The sequence below is a fragment of the Schistocerca nitens genome, chromosome 6 (genome assembly GCF_023898315.1).
Source record: "Schistocerca nitens isolate TAMUIC-IGC-003100 chromosome 6, iqSchNite1.1, whole genome shotgun sequence".
NCBI classification, from domain to species: Eukaryota; Metazoa; Arthropoda; class Insecta; order Orthoptera; family Acrididae; genus Schistocerca; species Schistocerca nitens.
In genome coordinates, this window is record NC_064619.1 from 478604108 (window position 1) to 478626417 (window position 22310).

At 38.7% G+C, this 22310-nt stretch overlaps 1 protein-coding gene across 1 annotated transcript in view; it reads right to left on the minus strand.

Moving 5' to 3' along the window:
- The window catches only part of LOC126262728 (neuroguidin-A), a 74474-nt gene that overhangs the window by 43856 nt on the left and 8308 nt on the right, over positions 1–22310 (minus strand). Inside the window, exons 3-5 of the mRNA XM_049959531.1 lie at positions 19126–19240; positions 12441–12601; positions 11738–11846 (exon numbers count right to left, since the gene is read on the minus strand). Of these exons, the coding sequence (XP_049815488.1) occupies positions 11738–11846; positions 12441–12601; positions 19126–19240 (385 nt within the window). The remainder of the gene's footprint in view (positions 1–11737; positions 11847–12440; positions 12602–19125; positions 19241–22310) is intronic.

The following is a 22310-nucleotide window of genomic DNA, read 5'->3' on the forward strand; positions in this document are numbered from 1 at the left end:
GTTCCATAAACAAACTGGCACCCCATCGCAATTCCATAGAGATACTGAGTTGCAGATAGACACAATAAGAAGACTGTCACAAATAAGGCTTTCGTCCAGTAAGGCCTTTTTCAAAAATAGAACACACATACTCGCGCTCGCGTGCACACACGCACGTGTGCGCGCGCGCGCGCACACACACACACACACACACACACACACACACACACACACACACACGCACGCACGCGCGCACACACACACACACACACACACACACACACACACAAAAATGCAACTCACACGACTGCAGTCTCAGGCAACTGAAACCACACTAAAGACAGTAGTTGTGTGTGAGAGTTGCATTTGTGTGTGTGTGTGTGTGTGTGTGTGTGTGTGTGTGTGTTTTCTTGATGTTCCTATCTGCAACTTAGTATATCTGCTATATGTTGAGTAGCATCTTTCCTCTTCATAATATTGTTAGATTCCATTCTGGATTTTCCATCATTTGATTTTTGTATTTTCATAGTACTTCATACTGAATAAAAAGTAAGAGGATGTCAACACACATTGAAATAAGTTTGTTGATTCAATACCAAACTTAACCTCAATTAACCGTAATGAATTAGAGTATCACAAGTAGAGAGAGAGACCACATCAAAATTTACTAGAATATTGGAGTCAGATGCATTTTGTCTAATTAACATAAGAAATCCACTGAGTTCTTAACGTGATCCTTACACTGACCGATTTGTGAACAAAGAGTGTTTCTGCACAATATGTCAGAGAACCAACATTATTAACAATCAGCCTACAAGGAACCCCTTATCATATAACCTAGGGGGAATAGCAAAAATGAATTGAGACTCTTGATACTCTCACGCAGCAAGGAACTTTCCTGCAGGAGGCTGTTAGTCTTTCCGTCAACACTCTTTGTGGGCTCACTTTGAGTATTACACTCCAAGCCATGGAAACATTCAAACTTCTTCAAATGATGGCAGCTATAGAACAATATTCCCAGTCAGACTGTGACCAATGTTAAAATTTTTGAAACCATCATTAAATGAAGCTGAAATAATTTATGCTTTGAAAATGACAGGGTATGCTCCTTTTGAAACATTGGCGATCATCAAATATGTCACCCATCTGCATTCCCGTTATTTGAACATTTCATATGCCAAGAGACTTAAGTTTCACACTGTTCATCTCTATGAAGAGGAAATGTATTATTGCTTGCAGAGGTTGGAGGAAATTCGTGTAAGTAGAGAGTGATTAAAATATTCATTGTCATTTTTGTTATGGTGTCAAGACCATAATGGTGTCCCAACATATGCCATAGTTGTGCATCATTTTAATTCTCCTGCCACAAACTACATCGAGCAACATGCTGTTTTAGCTCTGAAAGGATCCATTATACTCACTGATCCCTTTGAAAATTTCAGCATTTTCTTGGGACTGGCTGGTGAGTGCTTTTTGGTTGGAATCTGATTGAGAATTTCACTCTGTAACTGTCGTCATTTGCAGATGCTTGAATGTTTCCATAGCTTGGGGTATAATACCACATTTCGATGTTCTGAGTCAATCTCACAAAGGAATTTTGCACGACTCAGTTTTATCTGGGCTAGGGAAGGTTTAAATTTTATATCAGTGCCTGGTGTTTACATGTTGTTGATTTTATAAGTTGCCTAACAGGATCTTTTAAAATATCTTCTCATGCTGACTATATTAGCATGTCATGTAACTAGGGCATGTTCATCAAAGAGTAAAACAATAGCAGCTGAGAGGGCTGCTTTATGTTCACTTAAGAGTTGATCTGACATTGTTTTTTATCTGCAGGCAAGGGCAATACTACAGCTGTTTTCGACAAGCAGGACTACATTCAAAAGATACAGTGTTTACTGCCTGAATCAGTATATGGCAGGATCAATGCTGATCATGCAAAAAGTGTTGACAGAAAAACTAAAACCTCCTGCAGGAAAATTCCTTGGCACAGGAGACTATCTACAATCTTAATTCTTATTGTGCTGTTCCTCCAAGGTTATGTGGCCTTCCAGGCCCACATGTAGCAAAACACCTTGGCCACTAGCACGTCAATGTGAGCAACACATTAAGAATTCGGTGGATTTCTTATATCGATTAAAGTTAATACATATGAATGACTCTGATAGTTAAGTAAACTTTGGTGTGGTCTCTCTCTTCACTCGTGTTACTCTGACTCATTACTGTTAATTGTGGTTTAGGTTTGGCGTCGAATTAACAAACGTGTTTTGACACATGTTATCATTTACTTTTTGTTCAGTGGTTAGTACCATTTTTAGACAGACTGAGTTGCGACAGGAGGCCCATTGTCACCTGTTATAGCCAATTTGTTTATGGAAGACTTCTAGGAATATGCCTTGGAGTTGGTGGCTTTGAAACCTGTGTGCTTTTTTCAGATATGTTGATGATAATTTTGTCATTTGGCCTCATGGCAGTGATAATTTGAGCAACCTTTTAGAACACCTGAATTCGACCTACCTGAATATTTGCTTCATAATGCAGGTGGAAAAAGATGGGTGCCTTCCCTTCCTTGAAGTGATAGGAGGAAGGTTGATGGTGAATAGGGACATGTCATTTACAGGAAGCCGTCTCACACTAATGTGTGTCTACAGGCTGATAGCTGTTACTGTCTGACTTCATACCTTGGTCCATAGGGTCCATATTATCTTAGACCCTGAAAGTTTGTCAGCTGAGTTAGCCCAAGACACAGTCACCTTTTGTCAGAATGGTTATAGTGAAAGATCACACGTGTTGGGCTGTCGATCAACTGTGAATCAGGTAGAGTAATGATGATGGTGAGGTGGCACCAGCATCTACGGCCTTTTCTTCTTATGCAGGAAACATTTTCAACATGACTGGTCAATACTGCAGAAACAAGACATGAAATGTGTTTTCAAACACCATCTAAGATTAGGGCACCTTTAGGATCCAAAATGGATGATCTTGGGCTGCCTAAGGCAGATGTCTATCATATTCCTTGCAGTTGAGGCATATCATACACCAATCAGACCATCAGACCCTGGAGGACTGGTGTATTGAGCACAAGTGTTGAACAAGTTTACAACAGCCAAGCAAATCTGTTATTGCAGAACATCACCCTGGCACTAGTCATTTTATTTAATATAACAAAGTGTAGATTCTGGCATTCACTTCCAGCTACTGGGACAGTGTTATCAAGGAAGCAGTTGAGATTAAGTTAGTAAATGACCTTATAAATAGAGATGAAGGTTTCTGCTAAATTCTGTGTGGAATTACGCTCTCTTTCACCTCAAACATCAGAGAAATTGAGCTAATGCTACCTCACCCCTTGGTTATCAATATTCACTACTGATAACGTCTGAGTCATCTTTGATTGTGTGGTAGCACTAGTGCACACAATGCGTGCATGAGGGGAAGCGAGTGACAGGACGGGAGGGGAGGGGGGAGAGAGAGGGGGGAGGGGGAGGGGGAGGGGGGGGGGAGAGAGAGAGAGAGAGAGAGAGAGAGAGAGAGAGAGAGAGATAGTTAGTTTTACATTTCGACATATGTTCTGCAAACCAAGATTTTAAATTTCCTTGTACAGTGCTGTCACTGTACTTGTGCCTAGAAAATGACAGGGTGTTCATCTGTTGAAATATGGGGGGTTGTCCAAAATGACACCTGGTTACATGCCCCTAAGTTATTTGAACATTTTATACAGTGGGATAAACTTAACTTTCACAATACAAAAGCTGATTTGTGGTGTTGATTGCATGGGGAAGTGCAAAGTCACGCACAAATGTGCATTCACTGTCCCTCTGTTAACATTTCACTGTTTTGTTCTGTATCACACTCTGTAGTTTTTTTATGGTTTCACAGAACCATACAGCTTTAATTGTTTACCCCTGGAGCAAAACTTCAGTAAGGAGAAGCCCTTTACAGTCCCGAAATACGAAGGTCACAATTTTCCCACCAAAGAAATGGTTTTGAATTTGTTTTCTTTTATTTATTTTCATTTCTTGAGTGTAGTAAGCCACATATGTTTCAGCACCAGTTGCAACAGAGTCCAGGAATCATTCACCAAGTGTTTCAGTTTAACAACTTCACAGAAAAGAATCTGGAGATTCTGGAAACATTGTGGTCAGATCATCATGAATCATTTCTACGATCTTGTTCAACCCCTCATTAGTCACAATTGGTGGACACTGCAACACCACAAGGACAGAAAATCCCAATTAAAATAGGGGAGTGAGTCATCTTGACAGTGACGACAACTACTGATGATAAAATCTGCACTGATAATATTTTGATTAACATCTATATTATTCAAATACTGAGAATAGCATACAAAAAGGGGAGATAAAAGGAAAGGATTATCATAGATTCTTTATCAAACATCTACAGAATAAATTCAAAATCATATGAACGAAACTACAGCCGTATTTTTTCCCGAGGACATGTAGCTTTACTGTATGATTAAATGATGATGGCGTCCTCTTGGGTAAAATATTCCGGAGGTAAAACAGTCCCCCATTCGGATCTCCAGGCGGGGACTACTCAGGAGTACGTCGTTATCAGGAGAAAGAAAACTGGCGTTCTACGGATCAGAGCGTGGAATGTCAGATCCCTTAATTGGGCAGGTAGGTTAGAAAATTTAAAAAGGGAAATGGACAGATTAAGTTAGATATAGTGGGAATTAGTGAAGTTCGGTGGCAGGAGGAACAAGACTTTTGGTCAGGTGATTACAGGGTTATAAATACAAAATCAAATAGGGGTAATGCAGGAGTAGGTTTAATAATGAATAAAAAAATAGGAGTGCGGGTTAGCTACTACAAACAGCACAGTGAACACATTATTGTGGCCAAGATAGACACAAAGCCCATGCCTACTACAGTAGTACAAGTTTATATGCCAACTAGCTCTGCAGATGATGAAGAAATTGATGAAATGTATGACGAGATAAAAGAAATTATTCAGGTAGTGAAGGGAGACGAAAATTTAATAGTCATGGGTGACTGGAATTCGTCAGTAGGAAAAGGGAGAGAAGGAAACATAGTAGGTGAATATGGATTGGGGGGAAGAAATGAAAGAGGAAGCCGCCTTGTAGAATTTTGCACAGAGCATAACTTAATCATAGCTAACACTTGGTTCAAGAATCATAAAAGAAGGTTGTATACCTGGAAGAATCCTGGAGATACTAAAAGGTATCAGATAGATTATATAATGGTAAGACAGAGATTTAGGAACCAGGTTTTAAATTGTAAGACATTTCCAGGGGCAGATGTGGATTCTGACCACAATCTATTGGTTATGAACTGCAGATTGAAACTGAAGAACCTGCAAAAAGGTGGGAATTTAAGGAGATGGGACCTGCATAAACTGAAAGAACCAGAGGTTGTAGAGAGTTTCAGGGAGAGCATAAGGGAACAATTGACAGGAATGGTGGAAAGAAATACAGAAGAAGAAGAATGGGTAGCTCTGAGGGATGAAGTAGTGAAGGCAGCAGAGGATCAAGTAGGTAAAAAGACGAGAGCTAATAGAAATCCTTGGGTAACAGAAGAAATATTGAATTTAATTGATGAAAGGAGAAAATATAAAAATGCAGTAAATGAAGCAGGCAAAAAGGAATACAAACGTCTCAAAAATGAGATCGACAGGAAGTGCAAAACGGCTAAGCAGGGATGGCTAGAGGACAAATGTAAGGATGTAGAGGCTTGTCTCACTAGGGGTAAGATAGATACTGCCTACAGGAAAATTAGACACACCTTTGGAGAGAAGAGAACCACTCGTATGAATATCAAGAGCTCAGATGGCAACCCAGTTCTAAGCAAAGAAGGGAAGGCAGAAAGGTGGAAGGAGTATATAGAGGGTTTATACAAGGGCGATGTACTTGAGGACAATATTATGGAAATGGAAGAGGATGTAGATGAAGATGAAATGGGAGATAAGATACTGCGTGAAGAGTTTGACAGAGCACTGAAAGACCTGAGTCGAAGCAAGGCCCCGGGAGTAGACAACATTCTATTAGAACTACTGATGGCCTTGGGAGAGCCAGTCATGACAAAACTCTACCATCTGGTGAGCAAGATGTATGAGACAGGTAAAATACCCACAGACTTCAAGAAGAATATAATAATTCCAATTCCAAAGAAAGCAGGTGTTGACAGATGTGAAAATTACCGAACTATCAGTTTAATAAGTCACAGCTGCAAAATACTAACGCGAATTCTTTACAAACGAATGGAAAAATTGGTAGAAGCGGACCTCGGGGAAGATCAGTTTGGATTCCATAGAAATGTTGGAACACGTGAGGCAATACTAACCTTACGACTTCTCTTAGAAGAAAGATTAAGAAAAGGCAAACCTACGTTTCTAGCATTTGTAGACTTAGAGAAAGCTTTTGACAATGTTAACTGGAATACTCTCTTTCAAATTCTGAAGGTGGCAGGGGTAAAATACAGGGAGCGAAAGGCTATTTACAATTTGTACAGAAACCAGATGGCAGTTATAAGAGTCGAGGGGCATGAAAGGGAAGCAGTGGTTGGGAAAGGAGTGAGACAGCGTTGTAGCCTCTCCCCGATGTTATTCAATCTGTATATTGAGCAAGCAGTAAAGGAAACAAAAGAAAAATTCGGAGTAGGTATTAAAATTCATGGAGAAGAAGTAAAAACTTTGAGGTTCGCCGATGACATTGTAATTCTGTCAGAGACAGCAAAGGACTTGGAAGAGCAGTTGAACGGAATGGACAGTGTCTTGATAGGAAGATATAAGATGAACATCAACAAAAGCAAAACGAGGATAATGGAATGTAGTCAAATTAAATCGGGTGATGCTGAGGGGATTAGATTAGGAAATGAGACACTTAAAGTAGTAAAGGAGTTTTGCTATTTAGGGAGTAAAATAACTGATGATGGTCGAAGTAGAGAGGATATAAAATGTAGACTGGCAATGGCAAGGAAATCGTTTCTGAAGAAGAGAAATTTGTTAACATCGAGTATAGATTTAAGTGTCAGGAAGTCGTTTCTGAAAGTATTTGTATGGAGTGTAGCCATGTATGGAAGTGAAACATGGACGATAACCAGTTTGGACAAGAAGAGAATAGAAGCTTTCGAAATGTGGTGCTACAGAAGAATGCTGAAGATAAGGTGGGTAGATCATGTAACTAATGAGGAGGTATTGAATAGGATTGGGGAGAAGAAAAGTTTGTGGCACAACTTGACTAGAAGAAGGGATCGGTTGGTAGGACATGTTTTGAGGCATCAAGGGATCACAAATTTAGCATTGGAGGGCAGTGTGGAGGGTAAAAATTGTAGAGGGAGACCAAGAGATCAATACACTAAGCAGATTCAGAAGGATGTAGGTTGCAGTAGGTACTGGGAGATGAAGAAGCTTGCACAGGATAGAGAAGCATGGAGAGCTGCATCAAACCAGTCTCAGTACTGAAGACCACAACAACCACAACAACAATGAACAAAGGTTGAATCCAAGAAAATAATTCAGTCAAAGATAACATTTACCATGGAAGAGAGCTGTAGCCGCATCGAAAAGGAAATTCAATGCGACTGCAATGCAACTCGGACATGGAAATGTTCAGTTAGTTGGTTGCTCTTGAGTCGCTCTAGAGTACTTTTGCGATAGTTGTCTGGATGGAGACACTATTAGATTGTTTCAGTTTTGGAAGTTTGATAATTCGTGAGGTAGAGACTGAAGTATTGCTCAGTCATTCGACTGATGAAAGTTAAACTTTACCGTTCTCAATGCGACGGTATAGTAAGAGGAGTGTTAGACTTCAATTGAGTGATATTGGTTTATCGAACTTAGCCTTCGTACTGATGAACAGTTACAAACCTTGAGAGCAATGGATCAATGACAGAAAAACAATTCATAGTCTTGAGTAGGACACAATAAAACAAAGACACGAAGAAAGACAAGTTGTCGTCAGCATCGCAGTTACTGAACTGAACAGAAATTAATCTTGAATGACATACGCCCAATAGTGCATATTATGCCGGTTTACGTTACTGCTGTTGGTGAATGACACTTCGTCACTAAATAGAACGCGTGCAAAAAATCTGTCATCGTCCTGTAATTTCTCTTGTGCCCAGTGGCAGAACTATACACGATGTTCAAAGTCGTCGCCATGCAATTCCTGGTGCATAGAAATATGGTACGGGTGCAATCGATGTTGATGTAGCATTCTTAACACCGACATTTTTGAGATTCCTGATTCTCGCACAATTTGTCTGCTACTGATGTGCGGATTAGCCGCGACAGCAGCTAAAACACCTACTTGGGCATCATCATTTGTTGCAGGTTGTGGTTGATGTTTCACATGTGGCTGAACACTTCCTGTTTCCTTAAATAACGTAACTATCTGGCGGCGGTCCATTTTTAACACGGGTAATGTATCACAAAGCAAATACTGTCCGCACTGGTGGAATGTTACGTGATACCACATATACGTTTGTGACTATTACAGCGCCATCTATCACAAAGCGAAAAAAGTGGTCCAACTAAAACATTCATATTTCTTTACATACTACACGAATATGTAATAAAAAATGGGGGTTCCTATTTAAAAAAAATGAAGTTGATATCTATTTGACCTATGGCAGCGCCATCTAGCGGGCCAACCATAGAGCCATCTGATTTCTCCCTTCAAGCTAGATGAGTTTCGTTCTTTGTAGTTTTTTTGTTTGATGCTTATTTCGTGAGATATTTGGCCCGGTCACTATCAATGGACCACCCTGTATACGAGGGGCATTCAATAAGGAATGCAACACTTTTTTTTTTCTCAGCCAATTTCAGTTGAAAAAATGTAAAATTTGTTGTGGAACTATGGAGTATTCCCACTTCAGCCACTATAATTTCATTAAGTTCAGATAGGTGGTGGAACTAACCACAGCCTCCAAAATGGTGTCTGCAACAGAAGGGCACTCCAAGCAGAGAGGTATCATTGAGTTTCTTTTGGTGGAAATCCAGAATGTTGCAGATATTCACAGACACTTGCAGAATGTCTATGTAGACCTGGCAGCGAACAAAAGCACAGTGATTCGTCAGGCGAGGCTTGTTTCATCATCATAACAAGGTCATGCAAATCTTTCTGATCTCAGGAAATTGAAGAAATGACTTCAACATGTTCATCGCCACAAAAATGCAAACAAACTTCTACCTCTTCATGGCACTGCAAGGCCTCACCCAAGTCTGCGCAAATGAGAGCAACTCACAAAACTTCATTGGAGTGTTCTTCCTCATCCACCCCAGATCTCGAACCTTCTGTCTCCCATCTGTTTGGTCTGACAAAGGATGCATTCCATGAGAAGCAGTTCGTGGATGATGCAGCAAGATGTTGGCTCTGACATCAACCAGTAGCGTGGTACCATGTGAGAATACAGGCCTTCCCAGTAAGGTGGCATAACATTGTTATTTTGAATGGAGAGTACGTTGAAAAATAGGATTTTGTAGCCAAAAGAATGGAGAATAATATGGTGTATTGGACTTCCCAATAAAACCAACCTGCTTTCAGAAAAAATGTGTTGCATTACTTATTGAACGCCCCTTGTACATATTTTTTCGAGATCACTGCCATCTTTCCATATATTTATCGTCTTCCTATTGTAAGTGCTCATGATCAACAAAAGATTACCGTATTTACTCAAATCTAAACCGCACTCGAATCCAAGCCGCACCTGAAAAATGAGACTCGAAATCAAGGAAAAAAATTTTCCTGAATCTAAGCCGCATCTGAAATTTGAGACTCGAAATTCAAGGGGAGAGAAAAGTTTTAGGTCACACCTCCAGATCAAAACAAAGTTGGTCCATTGTAATATGAGACACAATTTAGGTCGAATGAATGACGATACAGCTACAGTAGTTTGGTTCGAATCATAAGCTTAGCAGTTAAACTTTACCAGGTAGCCGTTGTTATGCGTCAGGCGCTCCGTCCGTATTTATACGGGTACCCTCCTTTTTTCACGTGCTTCATCTGGTTTGAATTGATTCCTTATTCTTCTTTGATCTGATAAGTGCCTTTCTCTTTGTTATAGGTGTTTATGTCACTCTAAGCTGAAAATGCATTACTGTACTGTGTCATGCATTGCTTGTCGCGTTCTGGTAATTAGTGTTTACGGCCTGTCGCAAAAAAAGAAAAAGAAAGAGAGAGAGAGAGAGAGAGAGAGAGAGAGAGAGAGGAATCGTCTCATTAGCGAAACAATGGCAAGAGACTGCTATTTGTTGTTACTTACACTGCTGCTTTCTTTGATAATGATCAACAAGAACCAAATAATAGACTGCGTATGATAAAAGATGTTCTGAACAAGAGTTCAGCGAAAATTTTTCTCCATTTGGAAATCTTTGCATACACCTCTTTCGTACATTACAATCTGCACAGAAATTAGAGACATCTTAGATTTAAAAATCTAGTCAATTGCCGTGCTTCATTTCTGACTGTATCACTATTAGGCATAAGAATAATATGAATATAAACATGACATGATATGTATATTCTTCCCCATTTGCTGTTGTCTCACTCTAGTTTCGTAGTTTATTAGGCATACAGGATTTAAATGAGATAGCAGCAAACACGAAAGAATATGTGGCAAAATGTTTATATTCGTATTATTCTTATGGTGAAGAGAATACTGCATGTGATTCACAATTCATAATAGTTCCTATTAGCAACCATCTCTTCTCACAGGTAGGAAAAAATTCAGAATGTTGAGTTGGCCATATTGACAAACATCCCAAACAGTCTTGCCAGTCGGATTTTCATAGTACATTGAAATGCTGCTACATTCGAAGATGAACAGTACGGAATTTGTATTCTGGAATCATTCTGTATTTACTTCGTTGGATAATGTATGAAAATGCAGTGGTCGAAACTCATGGCGGAGAAAAAAAGCTCGTCTTTCACTTTTTTTTTTTTTATTTATTTACTGACACAGAGGTTTTGGTGCCAGTATTTATCTTTGTGCCTGAAAAGCATGCCTGTGTAGCGCTACATATATTCGACGGCAGAAGTTAGTTGTGGCGGCACCTACCAAACATTTTTCAGAACGTCCGCTTACTTTGCACTCGATTCTAAGCCGCAAGCAGTTTTTTGGATTACAAAAACCGGAAAAAAAGTACGGCTTAGAATCGAGTAAATACGGTAGTAAAATTCAACTCTCATTGCAACTCTTCAGTAATGCCGTAATGTAACTGCCTTAATAACTAATCTAAGTGACATTCATTATGTAAGGTGTTCACTTCTAAAGAAAGCATCTTCTTTTTTGCCGTTTTAAATTCTGATTGTAAGATATTAAAGAATTATTATTAGAAGAATTGTAATAGCTATCGCCAGTGCATCCACATCATCATCCTAACAATACATACTTCTCCCTTTTTATTAATCTATTTAGTTATTTGTTTTAGTGACAACCCTATTTTTCCCTCATGATGTTTGATACTTCTCACTCGCTCCTTTTTTTTACTTTTTAATTGGTCCTTGTTATGCTGTTGTAAGCAATTAAGGTATCTGGCAGCCAACCCTTGCATACCCCATTATATTACTTTTCATATTTGTATCAGCTAATGTTCTGGCAATCTCTATGATACTGCCTTTCCTTTGCAGTCTCTTTATGCTTTTCCGTCTTTTCGTTTTTAGGGTGTAGCTAGCAAAAGCACCCAACATTACAACTCGCTAAACATTCTACAATAACCCATCATGCTTAGCAAACAAACATTTGAAAATTCTACAAGATACAAACAAAAGGCTAATTACCATAATGCACAGCAGCCAATTTTGGAGGAACATATATGCCTTTCTTCTCAGCTTTTTCTGCTTGTTCTTCTTTTTCACTACCAGAGTCACTTTCATCTTCATCATCCAACTGTAAGAAGAAGTTAAAATTCTGCAAGTGTTACTTTCAGTACGAATAAAACTCATGGTATTTGATTTGTGGTGAGGTACACTTAAAAAAATAAGCATGTTAATTGAATTATTTTCTAAATTTTTATTTATCTTTTGCCATGCAATTTAATCACAAAGCTGAACCACTCTATAAATGCAAAGGAAAGGAAAGAAGATTGGGGGCAATACTTTGTTGATGACATAGTTAATACAAAAAGGACAGGGAAGAAAATGTGCCGTATTCATTTTAAATCATACTCGATTGAGGGAAATCGATGAAAACTGTTATCTGGCTGGCATGACAAGGATTTTAATTCTCCTCCCCAAAAGATTACAAACAGTAACAAAATGTGTATATGAATACACAAATACATACACAACTTATTTGACATGTTTTTTCTGTGCATCGTTTCCTCTGACACAGCTTTTAATTCTACCATAAACCATTTCCCCTCCTTCCGTTCCTCAACTGCCATTATGAGAAATTACAAAAGAGTGTGTCAAGAAATAGCACTACGTATGAAATCAATATTATTTAATTTCCATCGATTGCATAATTTTATGCTGAACATACCTTTGTTATCATGTTATCAGGATTAGCTCTGAAATTTGTTGCATCTTCGCCACTTCCAGAACCAGTGACAGCAGTCTTAACCAATTTGTCAATCTGGTACTTCAACTTATGACCAATAGGTCTGATCTTCTCCAAAACTGTACGAATTTCAACAAGGCGATCTGCAGACATAAAAGCTGGTATTAAAAACATGGAATGACACTGTAGCAAGAATACACATTACCTCCTAACAAATATGCAATAATCTGGAACGAACCAGAGAAGTGCTACCACTGGCCAAAACCAATTTGACAACTCTAACAATTGATATACACATTCTTTGTGATATACAGAAGTATTATGGAGGTAGCTAGATCTGTCCTTCAAATATAAACAATAGCTTCTTCCATCTTTGGCATTTATTGTATCATCAATATTCTACCAAACAATAAAAAGTGTGTGTGTGTGTGTGGGGGGGGGGGGGGGGCACAGGAATCACATTTCAAAGGATTGTTATTGTAATCCTCGACCATCTGTACATATTTTTGTTTCCTATGTTTCTGTTAAATCAAATAATAAAGCCAACTATTTTCTGTAAACAATGCTGCACAGCTTCAATATACTTCAAGAACAGCATCATGAAATCACAAAAAAAGCCGAAGTAATTTGTATTTCTGTATTGACAATCAGTTTCAGTCAAGTGATCATCTTCATGTCCAGAATGTTATTACATCAGGATAAATGAAGGTTCTTGTTGATGTCAAGAACATAATCATTACCAGTGGCAGCATCTGTCACTTATACATGCTTCCACTGTCTTATGTACTTTTTATATTAGTCAGTAAGTGTATAAACTGATACTTCATTGTACAATTCCGCATGATATCGCATCAAAGGTGTATCATAAACTCTCAATAATGCTGGAGAGGTTTCTTTCAATAGGACAAACTCAGTTTCTCTTCACAACCTTACACTATCCAAACTTGTTCTCAGACTCTAAACAACAGGAATGCTGAGAAAAGTCACGAGCAATATTTCATCGCACAGCCCGTCACCCATCATCCACAGGGTTAGCCACTTATCAAACATTTAAGCACAAGAATAGATTGTTAATCAAAGTTGCTGCAACTGTCCACTCTATTTCACTCACACTTCAGTACTCAATTCATAGGTTGGGAGTTGGCCAGAACTTGAATTTCATTGTGTGTTGAGTGGAAGTAGTTTACCAGATTTAAAATAAAGTGATAGAAATTTCGCCATTCCCAAAGATAAGTAGCGGATTTGCAGTGGTAACAAGAGATCAAATAGACGTGATTCACAGAGTCTCTCTTCTCCTTCAAAAGTATGCAGTTCTCATAATGAAAACGATCTGAATTTAATCAAAGTACGATGTTCTTTCATATCTTCCTCTGTTCCTATTAGCAACATTAGTTCTAAACACAAAACAAAAGAACATCAATATCATGTGGGTAATCGGACATGAGTATTTCCCAGCATTATTTTGAATAAAGAGGAACTACCACAAAGTGTTCTTTATTTGGAGATTTTACCAATGATGACTTGAAGCCTATAAAACTAAAGAGACTCCTTCAAACAAAACACTGAGACCATGTAAGTACGCCCATCAAATGTTTTAAGCATCATGAGTAACAACTAAAAGGAAATGTCAGATTCTTCACATAGAGGTATGAGCTCCCAAGAGAGCCTTAGGAGTATCTCTACTTAATTGCAGAATATAAATCCCCACACATTACTGGTGAGAAATTACTCCTTTCTACAGGAATCAAAATGTGCGACATAACGCGTGGAGAAAAGTTGGGCTGGAGTCTGAAGTCGATACCACTCTCAGTTGATACTGTGGCTCATCATATTGATGCAATAGCCAGAGAGGGGGGGGGGGGGGGGGACACCAACACCACAGCTGCTTCTTGATAGCCCAAAATTCACCCTGCAACTTTATGACAGTACTGGTACCAGCAATCTTTCCCAGCTTCTTGTTTTTGTACCTTGCTGTTATGAAAATGGATGCACGAGGAGTTTCTAATTCGTAAAGGTCTGAAAGACAGGACTAAAGCAAAGATATTTTCTTTCTTGTGAATTCCTTTTTTGTTGACAACTATGTATCATGTACAAACTGTTTTGGTATAAGTACCAATGGTGTGACAGCATTTAGTGAAAGTAAAGCAGGGTTCATGGCAACAGGAAAGGCATTGGCTTCGTTAAGTAGTACAACCAGAAGTCAGTAAAGTGCTGAATGATGCAGGCAGTGTTGTACATTTTGTAAGATCATACAAGCTTTAAACAGTAGGCTGTTTTCGTTCTTTGTGAGGAGATGGGTTCTACTCATGATTCACTTCTGTTGCACAAGGAGGTATGTTGGTTGTCTCGTCGTAAAGTTTTTCATCAGGTCATGAAGCTGAAGGACGATTTTTGTCTTTTCCTATAGAACAGCAGCCTTACACTTGTGGCTCTATTTCTGGATGAAAAGGCTTCTTAATATTGTGATGCTTGGGCATCATTCTTGAGAAACTGAATGATACATGACTGGATCTACAATTATATGTAAAAACAAAGATGATGTGACTTACCGAACGAAAGCGCTGGCAGGTCGATAGACACACAAACAAACACAAACACACACACAAAATTCAAGCTTTCGCAACAAACTGTTGCCTCATCAGGAAAGAGGGGAAGGAGAGGGAAAGACGAAAGGATGTGGGTTTTAAGGGAGAGGGTAAGGAGTCATTCCAATCCCAGGAGCGGAAAGACTTACCCTAGGGGGAAAAAAGGACAGGTATACACTCGCACACACGCACATATCCATCCACACATATACAGACACAAGCAGACATATTTAAAGACAAAGGGCATTTAAATGTCAACTATTGTTCTACTGCCATTTGTACATTGCAATCTTTCGAATATTAAAACATTCTAAATGAATTAAAAGCTATATACATGGAAACAGTTGAACTTTAACTAGCTAATTTGTAAAAAAAATATTTAGTGAAACACACATAATTACTCAGTTCCAATAACTACACACACACACACACACACACACACACACACACACACACACACACACACACACACACACACACACGTGGTTATTTATGAACTAGTTGTAACTGTTAACTTTCACTACCTTTCAATAATATAAATGTATGATAATTTTAATCCTCGACTGACATCTCTGCCCAAACCCTTTGTCGAGTGCAAAGTAAGCGGACGTTCTGAAAAATGTTTGGTAGGTGCCGCCACAACTAACGTCTGCCGTCGAATATATGTAGCGCTACACAGGCACGCTTTGTAGGCACAAAGATAAATACTAGCGCCAAAACCTCTGCGCCCTAAAAAAAAAAAAAGGGGGGGGATGGGGGTGGAAGACGAGTTTTTTTTCTCCGCCCCGAGTTTCGACCACTGCATTTTTATACATTATCCAACGAAGTAAATACAAATTCCGTATTGTTCATCTTCGAATGTAGCAGAATTTCAATGTACTACGAAAATCCGACTGGCAAGACTGTTTGGGATGTTTGTCAATATGGCCAACTCCACGTTATGAATTTTTTCCTACCTGTGAGAAGAGATGGTTGCTAATAGGAACCTGATGAAATGTGAATCACATGGAGTATTATCACAGTCTAACATTATCTTCACCATAAGAATAATACGAATATAAACATTTTGCCGTGTATTCTTTTTTCGTGTTTGCTGCTATCTCATTTAAATACTGTCTGCCTAATAAACTAAGAAACTTGAGTGAGACAACAGCAAACGCGGAAGAATATACGTATCGTGTCATGTTTATATTCGTATTATTCTTATGCCTAATAGTGATACAGTCAGAAATGAAGCACGGCAACTGACTAGATTTTTAAATCTAAGATGACTAATTTCTGTGCAGAATTTGATGTACTAAAGAAGCGGCCGCAAAGATTTTCAAACGGAGAAAAATTTTCGCCTAACTTTCGTTCAGAACATGTTCTATCATACGCAGTCTATTATTTGGTTCTTGTTGATCATTACCAAAGAAAGCAGCAGTGTAAGTAACAACAAATAGCAGTCTTTTTTTTTTTTTTTTTTTTTAAGCGGCGGTAGCGCGCACAAAAGCAAGCCATGCCGCGAGCGGTGACACGCTGTAAACACGCACTATCAGAATGCGACAAACAATGCATGACGCAGTACAGTAATGCATTTTCAGCTTAGAGTGACGTAAACACCTATAACAAAGAAAATGGCACTTATCAGATCAAAGCAAAATAAGCAATCGATTCAAACCAGATGAAGCACGTGAAATAGGAAGGGTACCTGTATAAATACGGACGGATCGCCTGACGCATAGCAATGGCTACCTGGTAAAGCTTAACTGCTAAGATTACGACTCGAACCAAACTACTGTATCGTCTTTCATTCGACCTAAATTGGGTCTCATATTACAATGGACCAACTTTGTTTCGTTTTTTTTTTTTTTATTTAGATTAAAGTTCAGTCTTGATCACGTTATGTCTGTTTTAATGAGTAACCGGTTTCGGTTTTTTTTTATAAAACCATCTTCAGACCCATTGGCTCCTTTGAGCTGGTAGGTGGAGCTCTCCTTGATGTTGTGCAGTCAACTGACTGACTGCACAACATCAAGGAGAGCTCCACCTACCAGCCCAAAGGAGCCAATGGGTCTGAAGATGGTTTTATAAAAAAAACCGAAACCGGTTACTCATTAAAACAGACATAACGTGATCAAGACTGAACTTTAATCTAAATATAACAATTAATTGATCACTGTATTCCAGAAATGTTTACCAAAACTTTGTTTCGATTTGGAGGTGCGGCCTAAAACTTTTCTCTCCCCTTGAATTTCGAGTCTCAAATTTCTGGTGCGGATGATTTGGGAAATTTTTTTTTCCTTTATTTCGAGCCTCATTTTACAGGTGCGGCTTAGATTCGAGTACGGCTTAGATTCGAGTAAATACGGTACCATGCACCAAATCCATCTGCGAACAGTGAATATTTGAGGTGTCAGTATTTTGATTTCCATACAATTAACAAGCCCTGGCGAGACCAATTATTGCAGTATAATCAATAATCGGTCTCGCTGTAACCGTGAGAGTGTATGCTTGGGTGTCTTGTGTAGAATGTGTGTAATTTTACAGGAAAAAGAGCAAGAGATTGAAAGATTGTGTGAATACTGCTTTCTGTTACATTTTTCTATGCTCCACACACCAGTCTGTTATAGGGGAGCAGTTGACTTTAAATTATTTTACATGTTGTCTTGGCCAGGAATTTCCATTATTGTTATCTCAAATTAGTCATGGTAGTGGGAAAAAGGGGGAGGGGCGAGGAAGGAAGGAAGGAAGGAAGATAGAAAGACCAAAAGAAAGAAAGAAAAAAATCCAAAGGGCTTATTATTATTTGTGAAATCCTTCAATAACATCTAATCTCTCTGTCTAGGAAAGAAAGAAGGAAGAAAGGATGAATGAAAAAAAAATTCAAAGGATTTATTGCTATTTGTGGAATCCTTCAATAATCTCTCTCTCTCTCTCTCTCTCTCTCTCTCTCTCTCTCTCGTTTTGCTGATACTGTGAAAATATGCTGTCGCTGACTGTATAGATTTTTGAGGAACAGGTTACTTTTTAGACAAGCCTCCCCTTCCTTGGGGAGGCAAGGAGGACAGGTTGAGGAGGTTGAAAAGGTATGGCAGGTCACTCAGAGCCCAGAAGGTGAGGTGCCCACGTGTTGTGATGAAGAGAGGAGACAAAGATGCCAGAAAGAGGTGGTGGTCAAAGATAGTACACTGGTAAGCACTGTGTGACCTTCAGTCTTTCATCCTAGGGGTGAAGGAGACCATGTGAAAAGTGAAGATGGATATGAATATTGCAATTAAAATCAACACTGCAATTAAAAGCTAGAAGAAATGAGATGCATAAAAAGAAGAGAGATTGGTGGGAGGGAGAGGAGAGAGGGAAAGTTGAATGAGAATAAAGTGAAAAAATAAAAAGCAATGAAGAAAACAATTAAATAATATTTAATAATCTATTTTTTATTTATTGTATTTTTCTTATTTTGTTCTAACCCCTCCCCACCTTCTTTCTAGCTCTTAATTGCACTATTAATTTCATTTCTTCTCCTCTTAATTCATCTCTATTTCTCATATAGTCGCCACTTCTAGACTGAAGCTGGCACAGCACTTACCAATATACTATCTAAGACCACCTCCTGTATCTACACAGGTGAGTTATTCTCATTCTGGGATCTGAGAGACCTTCCCCAACCTATACCTCTTTCACTAACTTATTCCTCTTTGCTCACTGACAAAGGAATTAATAGTTCCAAAAACTAGGATGGTTTTCTTTTACTTTTATTTGTGTGTGTCAGCAGTACTAAGAATTTCACATCCTGACAAGGCACTCCAATTCATAATCTGAAAACATATTTTTTGTCTGTTACAACATTTTCCCCAATACTCATTTCCTTTCTCATTTTTTATTCAGTTCTTGCACACTCAGATATGGTTGAAAGTTTTTTCAAGCAATTCCTGATATTTTTCTATGTTCTTGTTAATCTTAGGGAGGTCTATGACCAGACACATGACCCGCCACAGCCATTTTCTTCTTACAGAAAAAACATAAGATACTAATTATTTCTACACAGAGTAAAATATACAGTGGCATATGTGCGTAGTAATGGTAAAGAATACATTACTTACCTATCGCTGGATCTCCTTCAATCTTTCTTCCAGAGCACTTACGCAGAACAACATATGTCAAGTTAATTAAGTAGCTTAACAACATATGATACTTCATTTCCAAGAAACTCAGGCCCTGAAACAGATATTATTGCTTCCATTCTGAATTTGTAAACAAAAGTAAAGAAAGACTAAGGACTTAAGAGAAAGAAGGAATATGAGGATGACTGTACCATTGCAATGAAGTCATTAAACGGATGAGTACAAGGACAGTAAGTAATACACAAATGGATCAGAAGTCACCAGTTAAAATAAATCTCTTCCTTAAAACGAAGAGAAGCTTAAAAATAAAAGAGCAGTTGTCCAATTCAATAAACAGACCGACACACCAATACACTTATCTTAGATGTTCTAATGTCATATAATTACGCATATTGTTACTATTCCACATTTTAGCTACATTTATCCTTCTGCAGCCTTAAACATTGTTACTTTATTGAAAAATTCTTCTATGATCTAAAATCTTCTAGTCTACAGAGTAATTAAAGTCAACTCTCAATGCTACTGACAAGTTGCTAGTCAGAAACCATTATCGCTTGCTAATATGATTTTAGAATATATGAAGCACTTCCTTAACAACAGGTTACAAGCTCATTTAAGAAGATTTTATTTTGAAGACCTCTCTCAACATAATTTTTTTTCTAAATACTTCTGATAACTCGAGGTGGCAGAAATGTTACCTAAAAGATAAAGCCTTGAAGATTTTTAATTTCCTGCATACAATTTATAGCCAACAGTGTGTGGACACATTCACATTCATTAATTCACGTATTGTGTTCCATAAATTTCACCTGTAGAGCCTTCAGGGACATGGACTGAGTGAACGTACACATTAAAATCTGTAAGCAGCCACCGTAGGCCACTTTAATTCCACGTAGGCCTATATGGGTTTCAGTTGAACTAGATGAGTTGGGAATGGCCTTGGAAAGCAGTCCGAGAAAATCACTGTGCACGATGGTGTGTCACTAACATCTGCTCACAGAGCTGTGTACAAACAGAGTGAAACCATACAAAATAAATTGTGGTGCCATTTCAATGGTAGATCAAGGTGTCCTGTATAGTGTGGACAGGGTGTTATACTGATTCCCCCGCCAAGTCTGAGGTGCTGTCATTCACTGAGACTGAGCCAGTACGACTCGCTTCACCTTTCTTGGGGAAATCTGTTTTGTATAATGTAAGGAGGGAAACAAAAGGATATGGGTCTATTAATCATTGGCAGTTCAAACATACGGTGAATGAAGATACCCTTTCAGGAAATAGCACCAAGGGGCAGGAAAGGCACCAGGTGCACCCAGTGTGTATGTCTGAAGGCTTAATTCAACATGTTGAAGAGGCTATTCCAACAGCCACTGAGGGTAGAGGGTGCAAGCAACTGCAGATAGTGGCACACATTGGAACAAATGATGCCTGTTGTCTGGGCTCCGATGACATACTTGGATCATTCCTGCAAGTGGCAGAGAATGTTGAGAAGAGTAGCCTTGCGCATGGAGTTTCAACGAATCTCATAATTTGAAGCATTGCACCCAGAACTGATCGTGGCCCCTTGGTTTCAAGTTGTGTGGAAGGACGGAACCAGAGACTTCGAAAGTTGTGTGTCTAGTTAGGCTGTGACTTCCTGGTTGTGTACTACATGTCAGAGGCTGCTACCCAAGTAGTTGACTGTGTGTGTGTGTGTGTGTGTGTGTGTGTGTGTGTGTGTGGTGCACACAAGGGTTTTTTAGATTAGGTGACTCTCCATCCCATCCAGAAAAACGACAGCTGTAGGAAACCCAGAACTGTCAGTGCAAGATTGAAAGAAATGCCTCCCTTGGTTGAGAATATTGCGATCCTAATGGTTAACTCCCAAAGCTTTCACTATAAAGTGGAACAATTTGAAACTCTCCTGAAAAGTATTGATGGTCACATAATACTAAGTACAGAAAGCTGGTTGTAACCTGAAACTGATAGCAGTGAGATTTCTGGGGAAAATTTAAGTGTACATTGAAAGGATAGGCAAATGGGAAATAGAGGTGGTGTACTTGTCGCAATAGATAAGAAACTCATTTTATCGAGACAGAAACTGAAGCTGCATGTGAGATTGGTTGGGCGAGACTCAGTATCATGGGTGGGCATAAAATGGCAGTTGAATCATTCTACTGTCCACCAGACACGTCTCCTGAAGTAAACTAAAACTTTAAGAAAACCTCAGTTCACTTGTACGTAAGTTCCCGAATCATGCTGTAATCATCAGTGGAGACTTTAATCACCTAACAATTAATTGGGAAAATTACAGCTTTGTTAGTGACGACATCCTGTGAAACATTACTAAATACTTTCTCTGAAAACTAACTAAAACATATAGTTAGGAACACCACTCATTGAGGAATATATTGGATCTAATGGCAACAAACAGACCTAACCTCTTTGAGAATATCCACGTTGAAACTGGTATCAGGATCACGACACAATGTTGGCAACAAAGATTACCAAAGTACAACTAAAACAAACAAAAAGATTCATATGTTCAGTAAACTAGATAACAAATCAGTTGTGTCATATCTCAATGAGTTAATAGAGAAACTATGGCTCAAGTTTAAAATAATACAGTAAAACTTCGTTAACACGAATCCGAAGGGACCGAAAAATCAGGAGTCCGTGTTAAGTGAAAAACACAGATTTTAATAAGTATGCATGTACAACGGTACATTAAAGTGTAATACGCTACACTATCAATCACGTTATTGTAGACTTATAACACTATAAAGTGATTGTAAAACTACAAGTACTCACAAATTATGTACGTTACTTTCTTGGAAAAAATTTGGTCATGGTTCACTGACGTTCATGGGAATAATTTTGTAATTTCACAACCAATTGTAATGCGTCCGTAAACCCAGCAGTGACGTCAGATATTCAAGCGAAACGTTCTTAACAGTCCAAGGCTGTAAACATCTCTTGACGGGTAGGTGGAATGGTATCTATATTCTCTTCCTCTTCACTTTCTTCTGATGGCCCTTCTTGCACCTCGTTCACAGATTTTGGCACATCCGATTCCACAGAAGCACATACGACAACATCGTCATCTACACTAATGAATTCTTCAAAACTAATTCCAAGGTTTGCAACGTCCTGCAGAACTGTCCATTCATCAGATGAAGTGGCATCTT